The sequence below is a fragment of the Natator depressus genome, chromosome 25 (assembly GCF_965152275.1).
Source record: "Natator depressus isolate rNatDep1 chromosome 25, rNatDep2.hap1, whole genome shotgun sequence".
Classification (NCBI taxonomy): Eukaryota; Metazoa; Chordata; order Testudines; family Cheloniidae; genus Natator; species Natator depressus.
In genome coordinates this window covers 2392229-2405528 of record NC_134258.1, presented here as the reverse complement: position 1 = coordinate 2405528, position 13300 = coordinate 2392229, and the positions used below count along the sequence as shown (strand labels likewise).

The 13300-nt window shown below is 44.9% G+C and overlaps 1 protein-coding gene across 1 annotated transcript in view; it reads right to left on the bottom strand.

The window, feature by feature from the left end:
• Positions 1–6525: 6525 nt before the first annotated feature.
• Positions 6526–13300, bottom strand: part of RAB11B (RAB11B, member RAS oncogene family) — a 31664-nt gene continuing 24889 nt past the window's right edge. The window contains exons 4-5 of the mRNA XM_074939621.1: positions 11792–11872; positions 6526–8246 (exon numbers count right to left, since the gene is read on the bottom strand). Coding sequence (XP_074795722.1) covers positions 8101–8246; positions 11792–11872 — 227 coding nt within the window. The 3' untranslated portion in view covers positions 6526–8100. The remainder of the gene's footprint in view (positions 8247–11791; positions 11873–13300) is intronic.

The window sequence follows — 13300 nt, the reverse complement described above, 5'->3', positions numbered from 1 at the left end:
ATAACTGGACACTGCAAGATGGAGGTTTCTAGGGTTGTGTCTGGGACGGGAGACATTTGCTAGCATCATTCGCTTGCAAGTAGCTGGGAGCAGCTTACATGCCAGAGGCTGTGTGTAAACAGCCCAGGAGTGGGGGTTCTCACAGCAGAGCAGGGTCAGGCTGGCTCCCAGAGTCAAGGATTGGAGTTACCTCGCAGATCACCGGTCCCGATAACACCAGAGGGGAATGTTGCAACCTCCCAGTCCCAAATTTCCCCCAAATCATCTGCCCAGTAGTGTCCAGCTCTCTTGCTGAACGCTTACAGAAGTTATTCATTTGTTGTTCCCTTAAAGAGACAGTACCTAGCAGCTTATTACCTTAAGTGGCATTAACACACATTCTTTTAATCAAAGCACTGAATTTAGATGTAAAACAAGTTTATTAAACAAAAAGTGAGAGGGTTAAGTGATACCAGGTATAAGGAATGAAGATAGAAAGGGTGACAAAAGTAAAAATACACCACTAAGACTAAACCCTGATATAACAAACTCATCTCTTGTTCAAAGATGTTTTTTACCAAGTCTCTTTTCCAGCCCAGCTGACTAAACTCTGGCCCTGACTCTCCACAGAGCTCAGAGTGATTGGTGCCTTTGTCTCCTCTGGTGGAAGCTAAAATTATTTTTTTTCTCTCCTTGTATCTTTCCAAAATCATTGACTCTGCTTCAAGGGGCAGGAGGGCTTCCTGGGGGTGGAGTTTCCATCCCACAGTGAGATCGTTAAGTGGTCATCTTTCCCCACTTGCTCTCCTGATGACTGTGTCTCTTGTATGTAAATGTGCTTTTCTTTGGTCACACCTTTCTTAATTTATATCAGAAACACATTCAAGCAGGTGGAATGACACTCATTTGTCAGGAACAGGCATGGCCTGGGGGCTGCTTGCCAAATACATTTTGATAACATTTTCCAGCATATATTTATGTCCTTTGAGTTTACCATATTTACACCATGAGAGAACATTAGTTATCAGTGAGTTATTAGTTTTCCAGTGATATATACCCAAAAGGTGGCATGTAATAGCATGACAACTGTGTGCCAACTGGTATTGGGGTGCTTTGGGGGGGTCACAGCAGCAGACAATGCAATTGCTCCATCTTGAGCCACAACTGGTTGAGAAGGAACTGGAGGGGCAGCAGCTCCATGCTTCTTATATGTTCTTGTGTGGGAGCATAAGGTGCTGCTCTACAGCAGCATGGATGCTGCTGTTTACAGTCTCCAGTTGAGAGCACAGCAGCACACATGCAGCCTATGGTGGAGCACCTGTAGGCACATCTACTTGAAGGAGGGGACTGTTACAATTGCATGATTTTACTTTTCTCCTTTAAAAGAAGGGTGAGATGAGGAGGAGAGAAGTAGGAAATTACATATGTTTTGCCCCTGTGTGTATATCATTGTGATACAGTCCTTCACTTACATGATCACATACTTCCCTCCCCCCAACCCCTGTACCCCACTGCTTCATTCAGGGCATAGGATGGATGCATAAGGGGGCATTTATAGTACAGGACAAGGGGCAAGGCAGGGATTTATAGACTTATACTATTATAGATTTATAGACTTGTTCAAATCAGTTGGAACTGAATATAGCTTTAGCTCTACACCCATTACAATTTAGAACAGTCCAGGGCAGCTCAGGTGCTATGGCTGATTGTCGCTACATTAGCTAGCCATGCAACTCCGATCAGGAGCTGTGGAAGCTCCCTAAAAGTGGGGAGGTAACCAGTGCCTGAACCATGGCCCTGTCCCCCTGCACCACCCCCCACCCCTGAGGCCCTGCCTCCACACTGGCTCTGGCCCTACTTGCTCCTCTCCATTGCTCTCCCTTACAGCTGGTAAAAAGTGATGGGACCATGGCTCCCTGGTCCCCCCCCTTTTCCTGTGACCCTGACTAAGATCCTACTATACTAATCCTACTGCTAATCTCTCTTCTGCCCCAGACCTTTAGCTTTCAAATTACACATTCATTAATACAAGATTTCACTTAAAAATTGTGGTCATTCTGCATATGGTTAAGAAATTTCAGTCTGTCTTGTGCTTCAAAGAGCTCCAGCCCTTCATGCAAATTTCAGACTTGCCCAGGGGGAAACCACCTCTGATAGGCTGGCTCCCTACTTTCAGAGGAAGAGCAGCCAATGACAGCTACTGCCTGAGCTAATAGAGCACACCCACCTCAGGGGCCCACAGAAATTTTGTATAGGGGAGGAGAAAGCACAGCCAAAGCCACTTTCAGAAAGAGGAAGCAGCAACCGCTAGAAGCTAGCGGCTCCCTTCCTTCATTGTGTGTGACCAGGCCTGGGAGGCTGAAGACGCAACCCCGTTAAAGCTGACCACCATCTCAGATCTGGGAGATGTGCACAAAGAACCTGGAAAGTGCCCCCATCCTCCCAGAGGGGTGAAGGATTTTCACAGCTGCTGGAAGCATACAGGTGTGCTGGAGAGCAACAGGTTAGATAGCAGGGATGTAGATGCACACACAGTTGACATGGGAGTGGGTGGGTACCCTTGATGATGGTCTGGGGCAAATGAGAAGACTGGAAGGACAAAGCTAATTGATATGGAGTTTGTGGTGCATAACAACTACTAGGGAATTAGGATGGATAGAGGGCAGGAGCAGAGAATTCATTAACTAGCATTGAGGAAAAACAGGGAGCCCTCCACTACATCAGGCAGCACTTCGTAAAGAGCTACCCAAATTTATATAAGCTAAAAGGTCTGTTTTTGGCTACAAGAGGTTGAGACATACGGATTTTGGAGAAGCAAAGTACTAGGATCAATGTGTGTGAGACAATACGCTCACTCAAAACGAGCCAAAAAAGGCTCCAAGCTTTCAGGCCCTCTTTATCCATTTAAAAAAAAAAAAAAATTAAAAAAAAAAAAAAAAAGTTACCTTGCTAGTTCCAAAAGCAACAGATTCCCATCTTATTCTAAGAATGTTCAGAACAAAATAAATTTACACATGCAATTTGGTTTGGCAATCTTTATATCCACAATACATAATCATGCACAAAAATCAAGTGATGCATATATATATTTACAAAGTGAATTGCACTTAACTGAACACATTAACCATGAGTAAAAGTAAGTGAAAGGAACCTCTTCTCAGTTGCATAAAGGTCCAGTGTTACAGCCCACAAAGCCGGATCGACTACACTCTACCAAAAAGAAGAGGATAGTGTAAATAACTGTAATGAAGCAGCCTTGGAGATCACAATATTTTTCTAGAAATACCCCACTGCTCAACATTCTGAACTACAAAATTCTACATTACAGTCCTGTTAAGGATCTCTTCTAGAAACCATGAGAGTCCAAGCTCAGCCCTAACGGGCTGTAGATCAGTTCAGGACAATTTCAGCCTTCACTCCAAATTGCCTCTGTAAAAAAGAGCAGGTCCTTAGTGTAGGTTCCTTTATTGTTAGGAAGGGGGGAAAAAGGCCTCAGTAGGTGCCTATGAAACACTGAATTAGGTCTGTATTTTTCTACAGAGATCAGAATGTCTAAGGAAAGTATTCTTCCTTTATGCTCGGAATGGAGACTCTCCTATCACAGAGAACAGACGGATACACTTTCACACCACTGACCGATCAAAGCCATGACAGCATTCTGTGCCCACAGGGCTAGCCCACAAATCAAAATATTACCGGCCAAACAGAGAAGCAGATTCTCAAAGCAAGTTGGCTTCTTTCAATGAGTGACCTGTTCAAATAGCAAAGGCACAGACCTGTCCTCAAAATCAAGATGGCAGCCTAACAATTCCAGTTGAAAGGGCAGTTGTCTTGCAGTGTGAAGATCTCTCTTGATTCATATGCATTTCCCACTTTGATCTTTTTTAAAATGGAAATGGACAAATATACTCGGTCTTTTCCCACAGGCTGGGGGTTCTGTAGAGGGAGCTGACTATACATGGTGCCCCTGATATAGCTCTGATGAGCTGTGGGGGGGAGGAAAGAGGAAATCATATTCCTTTCCCCCTTTGCAAACACTTCTACAGCAGACACACAGAGTCCTTTTAACAAAGGGATTCAACAATTACAGCAGACAGCCATTGTGAAGTTTTGCAATAACAATTTTAGTGATTTAAACTTTCCACTGGACCACACTTGCTTGCTTTGCACATCAGAGGTGAACTCCAGAAAGACAGGCTGAATATCTTTCACTGAACTCAGTCATGTAGGCAGTTACTGAGACTTCCCCATCTGAGACAGAAACGACTGAGATTTAACAATAGAGACCCCTGCTCAGAATAGGATGAGCCAATGTAATGAGGTTCTGCTGTGCATGTGTTCAGTAACGAACACCCAATGTGTGTCAGTTTTGGTCTTTTGCCTCCTCTCCAAAACAGCTTCAATAGACAGTGATTAGCTAGTTATTTAACTAGTAAAAGATGCTGCTATCATGGCCCCATCCAAGGCCAAAATAAATTTAAAGTCAGCAGGGAGCTTCAAAATGGAGACAACGACCAGACCATCCACACTAGATGGTGGAAGACATTTTTAAAGTTAGCTTTAACTAACTTTAGAAAGCTAACACTGTTCGCAGTGTCTGGGTGAAGCAGGGGCTTGGGGAACAAGCTTTGTGAAGATTTAACTTTAACTCCCACAGAACCGGTTTGCTTCCTTGAGCAGACAGCTTTCTGTAAAAAAAAAGTTTTAATTTAGGAGACAAATTTTGCTTTCAGTGACATGCAAATGCCCCCATTGGAGACAAGTGACTAAGGGCAGAAGTGTACCCCTTCTTGTTTTTCCTTGCACTACAACTTTGGGATATGGAGCTAATGAGGTTATGCCAGGGACTCCTATGAAATTATGCTGCAGCTAAGATGAGCTCAATTTTTTCATGTCAAGAAAGTGCACACTACTGCACAGCTTATTGGAAGGTTTGTTCTAGCTACTCCAGGTCTGACTATCAGAAAGCTTCCTTTGAATTCCTTTGTCCAGCTCCCCTCTGCGTGGACTCCAACAGCAGGCACCTGTAGTGCTTTCTCATCACACTACATTTCAGAAGCGTATGGGATTGGCATGGGGGAAGAATCAAGGTATTTTAGATTACAAGGTAACCCCATTAAGGTTTCCTATCTGTGCATGGAAAGACATTTAAGAGTGAATAAGACTTAAGACTACAGTAAGTGCCCTTTCTCTAGTGCTAATGGCCTCTGGTATACCTTAGGCAAAATCATCTCATCCTCACAGGAGGGGGAAGAGTTTTGTGCTCTGCTGACTTTGCAAACAATTGCAGAACAGGCTCTGGGAAACAGTCCAGACCTAGTCTAACGAAGCAACCAACCACTGCAGACAAAAACTTCATGTCACGTATGGGCTGGAGTGCAACCAGAAAACTAAGGGTAGGTCTACACTGCCCATGTTACAGCGTGGCCGCGGCAGCGCTGTGACGTGGGCAGTGTAGTCCCACTTTATCACCAGGGGAGAGCACAACTAAGCAGCTCATTATGCCAGGACCTCTTAGGGCAGGTGGAAGTAGCACAGGATCTCTTCAGTAAGCAAGACAGTCGGTTGTACTTGAGCCCTGGACAAGGATGGTTTATTAGGGCTTTGAGCCAAATCCTAGAGCTCTGCACGAATCCCAGGAGTAAAAATGTTTCTATTCCAGAGCCTAGGAATTTAACCAATTATGACACCTACTGCTTCTCTCAACTCTTCTCAAACTAGCCAGAAAAACCCTCACCAGCTAACAAGAGGAGAGGAAGGTGAAGTTCATCTTTAGAAACAAAGGCTTTGCAGGGTAATCACAGTATTAGTAGATTACCCCGAACTAAGGCCTCTTAACAGCACAATTCTTCCTCATGCCATTGAAAGTTCTCAGGGACTGCTCCCTACTCCTTTACATAAAGTGTTCTGTTGATAGAGCTCTTAAAAAAAAAAAAAAAAAAAAAAAAAAAGAGAGAGAGAGAATCCAGCTCCAAGAGCGGTTGCCTGGAATATTTTCAAACCTTTGTGAGAATATTTAAATATATTATGCATGATGTGCTTCCCCCGCCAGCCTCCAGATACTAACTGCAAGTCACACAATGGCTCAGACACACCAGAAGGGTTCCAGTTCAGGCTTGCTAGGAGTCCTGTTCTCAGAAGGTTATTAGTGATAGTGTCATGTGCTGAGAGTGCTTCCAGCACTGGGAGTTTGCTGGGACAGCACCATCAATTCGCAGGAGGGATAAATACCTTCACCATGAGATGGAGATCGTTCACCTAGAGCATAATCCCACAGCCTGAAATGAACCCTAGCCAATGACCGCAGTGAATGTGCTAGAAAACAGGTTAAGTTTAAAGAATTTATGTTAAACTATAAAGTACTGAGACCATGTGACTGCTTAGCTTAAAACTCTGGCCTTCTATTTGTAAAATTCAATGCATTTGGCTGGACATCTTATAAAGAAAAGCCATCAGAGTTAACTGCCCTTAATTTTATTACATAACCAGATACAAAACAGTTGAGACTGGAATGTCAACTCTCCCCCCCCCCCCCCCCCAAGCCCCAAGCACACAATGTAGTTTCAGATTTACTTTGTAACATTAAAAACTCAACAACTCACTGACATGCAAGGTAGGATTTGTCAAGTGAGGCATGGACTCAGAATTTGGAAGCAAGTTGCTTTAGCTAGCCTCCCAAGAACAGCTGGTGCTCCCAACGCCTCATTTTGATCATTTCACCTGGGATTCTCTTTCAACACAACACTGGTTACTGCAAAGACGTAACAGTATCAGAGCTGGTGATGCTGAACCCTTCCCCACCGAGGATTTTCACAAGCTTGCAAGCGACTGACAAGTTTTGATAAAATTATTCCCATTCAACAAGTTTTAGAGTTGTTAGCCCTGCTGATGACAGATAATCAGTCATAGGATGTGAGTTACAGTCATTTGGAAGTTACAACCTGCAATTCAGAAAACAGGCTAAGAGTGAAGAAGCAGGACTGTGTGTATTATGTGGAATTTTATACAGTTTAGTAGAGGTCAAGAAAAAAAAATTAAGCACAAGGTCAACAGTGACAGATAATGGAAAGAAAATCCAAGATGCTACGGTTCTGCATAAGTTTTACAAAATGTATAAAGTATTGTGTTTCTCTACAACAACCAAAAAACCTTACAAGTGCAGGTATGTACATGACATGAAAATATTGCTTTACTCTCACTCAAATGGATTTAAGGATAGACCTAGTGAGAAAGCAGCATGCAAAAAAATTCTGGGACTAGAGAGGATTTCTCCTCCAGACACTGATCTACAGTATAAAATGAACCTAGTTCTACAGCTTGCAAAAAGATCTTAAAATTAATATGCTGGCACTTACTGTACATTAATGTTAATTAACAAAGCCAAGAATAAATATTAAGCCACTCCATACTGCCTGCACAGAGCTGAACAGGCATCCATCATGGCAAATAATGCACTGCAGACATACTTCGTTGATCCCAAATAAAACAAATTAAGAGAAGAGAAGATTTCCCAGGCAGGAAACAGTAAACTGCACAGCCAGACTAACTCTGCATTCAGGGGAATTACATAATAAGTAAGGTTTTTTTCAACACCACTTGTGTGTGCAGCCCCTAAAAACCTCACTGAGATGCTTCATCTGGACAGAAACAGAATGTTTGGTAGAATAGATATATTGTTTTAATTTCTCCCCCATATTTACAGAAACATATGGGGCTCTGAAAAAGTCTGACTACGAGATAAAATGAAAACCTAAATGTAGTTATTTCTTCAGCCGTTCTAATCAAGTCCCCATGCCTCCTCTCCCACACAAAAATAAAAATATACATTTGAGGAGAGTGCTTCACAAGATAACATCCAGCAGCAGATGTTCCACAACAAATATGTCTACCAGATCAGTGCCTACATTTCAAGCCCAAAAGTCATCACATTCAAAAGGGAATTTCAGAGGCAGGAGAATGTTAGCCCTATAATTAAAGCTCTAAGATGAAAGACGGGGAGGGGAGGGGTGTGGAGAAGAGGAACACAGGGAGTCATTGAATCACAAGAATATTTGAAAGAAGCCCACACAAGTTTCTAACTGAAGCACAGATGATGTGAGGGGCACAGACAGCATCTACAGGTCACAGGTTCTGACAGCACTGGAGTTTGTTGGATTTCTGTCCATCGGTGGTTGGCGGGACACTGATATCAACTACATTGTTGCCAGGAGACTCATCGTGTGCAGACCGATCTGCAATCTGCTTCTGTGAGACGATGCGGTAGATTTCTGTAGATGAGAACAGACTCATTAGTGAGAGCCTGACTTAAAAACACATTTGCTCCAACAAGGTATTTGCACATTCCACAGAAAAGACACTGTAGAATGTAGTACTGAAGAGTTTCAAGGGTAATCTAGAAAAAAGAAAAGGAGTACTTGTGGCACCTTAGAGACTAACCAGTTTATTTGAGCATGAGCTTTCGTGAGCTACAGCTCACTTCATCGGATGCATAGCATATTGTGGAAACTGCAGAAGACATTATATACACACAGAGAATGGTCTCTGTGTGTATATAATGTCTTCTGCAGTTTCCACAATATGCTATGCATCCGATGAAGTGAGCTGTAGCTCACGAAAGCTCATGCTCAAATAAACTGGTTAGTCTCTAAGGTGCCACAAGTACTCCTTTTCTTTTTTCTTTTTACGAATACAGACTAACACGGCTGTTACTCTGAAAAGGGTAATCTAGTTTGACCAGCCCTGGTGCTTACCCACAGCAGACCCTTTTGGCTCAAAAGGAGGCTGTTTGCCTTGCCATAACAAGGTTTATACAGTGTTATCTAGCTAATCCCAAATCTCTTCTAGTTTAGTTAAATTCTGGTTTTGCTTAATCCAATGCAGGGCAGAATATTAATACCCACTGACACCTCTGAAAGCCATTATTTTTGAAGAGTACTTTGCAGTTGTCCTTATTGAATTTCATGCTATGTAGTTCAGACCATTTCTCCAGATCATTTTGAATTATAATCCTATCCTCCAAAGCACTTGCAAGCCCTCCCACCTTGGTATCGTTCACAAACTTTATATATGTACTCTCTAAGCCAGAGGTTCTCGAACCGTGGTCTGCAGGCCACCAGTGGTCCACGAGCTCCATTCAGGTGGTCCGCGGATAGTTCCCTTTAAGGTCCGTGCCTGTTAATTAAGGGGTTTTTTTATATAGCGCTTTTATCCAAAAAGCTTTACAAATAGTTCGCTAACGGTTCAAAGTGCATTTGGAAAGATCATTAAGTGGTCCGCTGGTTTTGTTCAATATCTTCATAAATGATCTGGAGGATGGTGTGGACTGCACTCTTAGCAAATTTGCGGATGATACTAAACTGGGAAGAGTGGTAGATACGTTGGAGGGCAGAGATAGGATACAGAGGGACCTGGACAAATTGGAGGATTGGGCCAAAAGAAACCTGATGAGGTTCAATAAGGATAAATGCAGGGTCCTGCACTTAGGACGGAAGAACCCAATGCACCGCTACAGACTAGGGACCGAATGGCTAGGCAGCAGTTCTGCGGAAAAGGACCTAGGGGTTACAGTGGACGAGAAGCTGGATATGAGTCAGCAGTGTGCCCTTGTTGCCAAGAAGGCCAATGGCATTTTGGGATGTATAAGTAGGGGCATAGCGAGCAGATCGAGGGACGTGATCGTTCCCCTCTATTCGACATTGGTGAGGCCTCATCTGGAGTACTGTGTCCAGTTTTGGGCCCCACACTACAAGAAGGATGTGGATAAATTGGAGAGAGTCCAGCGAAGGGCAACAAAAATGATTAGGGGTCTGGAACACCTGACTTATGAGGAGAGGCTGAGGGAACTGGGATTGTTTAGTCTGCGGAAGAGAAGAATGAGGGGGGATTTGATAGCTGCTTTCAACTACCTGAGAGGTGGTTCCAAAGAGGATGGTTCTAGACTATTCTCAGTGGTAGAAGATGACAGGACAAGGAGTAATGGTCTCAAGTTGCAGTTGGGGAGATTTCGGTTGGATATTAGGAAAAACTTTTTCACTAGGAGGGTGGTGAAACACTGGAATGCGTTACCCAGGGAGGTGGTAGAATCTCCTTCCTTAGAAGTTTTTAAGGTCAGGCTTGACAAAGCCCTGGCTGGGATGATTTAATTGGGGATTGGTCCTGCTTTGAGCAGGGGGTTGGACTAGATGACCTCCTGAGGTCCCTTCCAACCCTGATATTCTATGATTCTATGATTCAGCAATTTCAAGTGGTCCGTGGAGAAAAAAAAAAAAAGTTTGAGAACCATTGCTCTATGCAGTTATCTAAATCACTGAAAAGATATAGAACAGAACCAGACCCAGAACTGATCCCTGTGTTGTAACAAATCATTCAAGTAAAAAGGCCTTTTAAAATCAAATTTCATTTCACTCCTTGTGCCAGTCGCCTACCATGGTGGGCAGACAAAGCGGTGTCTGCTTGGAAGTCAGTGTTCACTGCCCACCATTCTGTTCAGAGGGCCTCTGGCTGCTTTCTCTGTGCTGGCTGCTGTTGTCGCCATCTGCAACCCACTCTCACTCCACCTGGGCAGCAGACAGCACCCTGAGCAGTGGGATTCAGGCAGCAGCAGCCGTTTGGACCACGCAGCCAGAGTCAGCAGTGATCACGGCCCAGCCACAGGGACAGCAGTGCTGACTGGAGATGCAAAAGAGGACAGAGCTGGGAGAACAAGAGCAAAGGGTTGGGGGAAGCCAAGCAGAGGGTCTGGGAGCAGGGCAGCAGGAGTGTTCTCACCTTGATGCAGAGGAAGACTGGCATTGTGTGCCCTCCTCCTTGCTGGGAGGGGATCCACGTTTGGTGTCTGTTTCAGATGGGTCCCCCAAACATAAAAGGATCTTGAGAGGCTAATTCTCTCCCAGGAGAAGGACAGCCTGCAGGATGTTTTGTGTGTTCCTTTGTTTTGTTGTATGTAGCCTATCCTCCACTCCCCCATAAAGAAAGCAGCGATGACCTAAAACTACAGGGAGCTCACGCCCTAATAGATAGTTCCCTATCCACAAGAGAGGGCAGGGCTGAGACAGCAAGAGCAAGGGGGCTGGGAGAAGCTGAGCAGGGGCAAGGCTAAGCTGGAGGCTGCCCCACTCCTCCTTTTAAATGGGGCTTCGCAGCCCTGTATGACAGCATGTACAGTGCTAGTGTGGATAGATTTTCTTTTTTCTTTCATGTTTGAATTAAAAAACATTGAAAAATTCAATTAAATTCAGATTAAATTTAAAGACAGTGGTGTGTGTATGCACTGGCACACTCAGTGTCTCTCTATCATATATAAAATGGTGAGCCCAAGAAAACATCACATGCCTGAGTTCAAGCAAAATCCAAATCCAGCCCTTAGTGTCCCAATTTAAAGTAAAATAATAAAAAACAACAAGAACCTCTCTGTTCATCGGTATCCATCAGCAGCAACTGCAAGGGCACAAATCCCTTCCAGGTCATCTTGGCATTACAAACCAGCAAAAAGGCTTCAGAAGTTAACGGTCTGTCTCCACTGTACCCATCATCACGTAAGACTCAAGTCTTGTATCCAGCTGGTAGGTGCCTTTCCTATCAAGCAAAACCAGCAAGGAGTACTTGTGGCACCTTATAGACACACATTTATTTGCCCAAATAAATTTGTTAGTCTCTAAGGTGCCACAAGCACTCGTTGTTGTTTTTGCCGATACAGACTAACATGGCTACCACCTTGAAACCTTTCCTACAGAGGTTCTCATTAGCTTTTCCCCATGTAAAACCCTTTAGTGTGTCGTACTGCAGACATGCAAGCCAAAAAGCAAAGCCATACCTGTGAGGATGTTCTTGAAGGCTTCTTCTACATTTGTGGAATCCAGGGCAGAAGTTTCAATAAAAGATAAGTTATTTTTTTCTGTAAAAAAGGAACAGATCATTCAGTTAAAGACTTTAGCAGCACTTTTGAATTACAGCCCTTAGCTTCGACAACTTGGTTTAGACGGCCCGGACCCCAGTCTTGTTTTCTGTGAGAGAGGGGAGACTCCACTACTTGCTCAAATGGACTTGGCACCTCGTTTTATTTAGCTATAGTCCTATGAGCAGTAGCAATCCGCCAAGTCGGAGCACATCTCCCTCCTTTCTATCCCTCTTCTGCCAAGCAACAGGGTCCCCTGCCCTGCCCTGCCCGCTATTATTCCTCTGCAGTCGCCAACAGCCATTTGACACAGCCAGTGTGATGCAGCTCCCAGCAACACAGAAGTGCCTCTGAGCAATAGCACAGGCACAGGTCATGTAGATGAGTAACTGCAGGATTCACCCTCCCTCCACTCCCAGAGGGACTGACTTGGAAAAAGCAGGACTTCTGTGATCCCACATCCAATAATTCCCTGGAGACAGCACACTAGAAGGGGCAGGAAACAATGAAACAAGAGTGCCCAGGGATGGCAGGTTTGTATAATTTTTGGTAGTACCCAGAATGGGTCCAAGTGCCCCCCCCCCACCTGCCTAAGGCTCTGGGAGGGAGTTTGGGTGTGGGAAGGGTGTAGGAGGGGGTTTAGGGTGCAGGCTCTGGGCTGGGACAGAGGGTTGGGGTGCAGGGCTGCAGATGAGTTTGGGGTACAGCAGGCAGGCTGCCCCCGGGCTGGGAGGGCCAGAGAGGACTCACCTGCAGGGGGAAAAGGGGGGCTGCCATGTGCCTCCTCCTCCTGCAGGCGCAGCAGCCGCCTGAGCCTGCCTCCGGCGCCGCTCCCTTGTAGCTGGCAGCGGCAGGTGAGGGAGCACAGCACGGAGTGGCAGGGCAGCTGCCTGCTGCCCAGGGCGGGCAGGTACGCTTGGGGATGCATGTAGGGGCAGCAGGCGGGGCTGGGGGAGAGACCCGGCTCCTAACATTGGTAGAGCCGGCCCCTGAATTTGTTGGAGCCCAGGCACCACGGACCCACACAACTCGCCACCCCTGGGACTGCCTTCCCTCCACAGAGGTCATGTACTACTGCCACCATCAATGTTTAAATGCTGCACATACGATGTTACAGTACTGCCTGCCAAAATGTGAAACCTTCGATTGGAAGTCTGCATTGCAGACCCCACCCCATCATTAACTATGATCGAATAGCTGAGGTAGAAGCTGCAGCCTCTCATTCCATATGGCTTTCAGTAGCACATGCAGGGGAAAGACCCATTTTGTCTCTTGAGATTTGTGACTTGTTCAGTTACATTGTGTTAGCCAACACCAAGGCAGGGAGGGTTTTAAACCATTTCCACAGCCAAAGGTAAAGCTCTGTTCAACCCAAATGTTTCACTCTTTAGTGAATGTAATACTCAGAGAAAGTTTACTTTTTTCGTG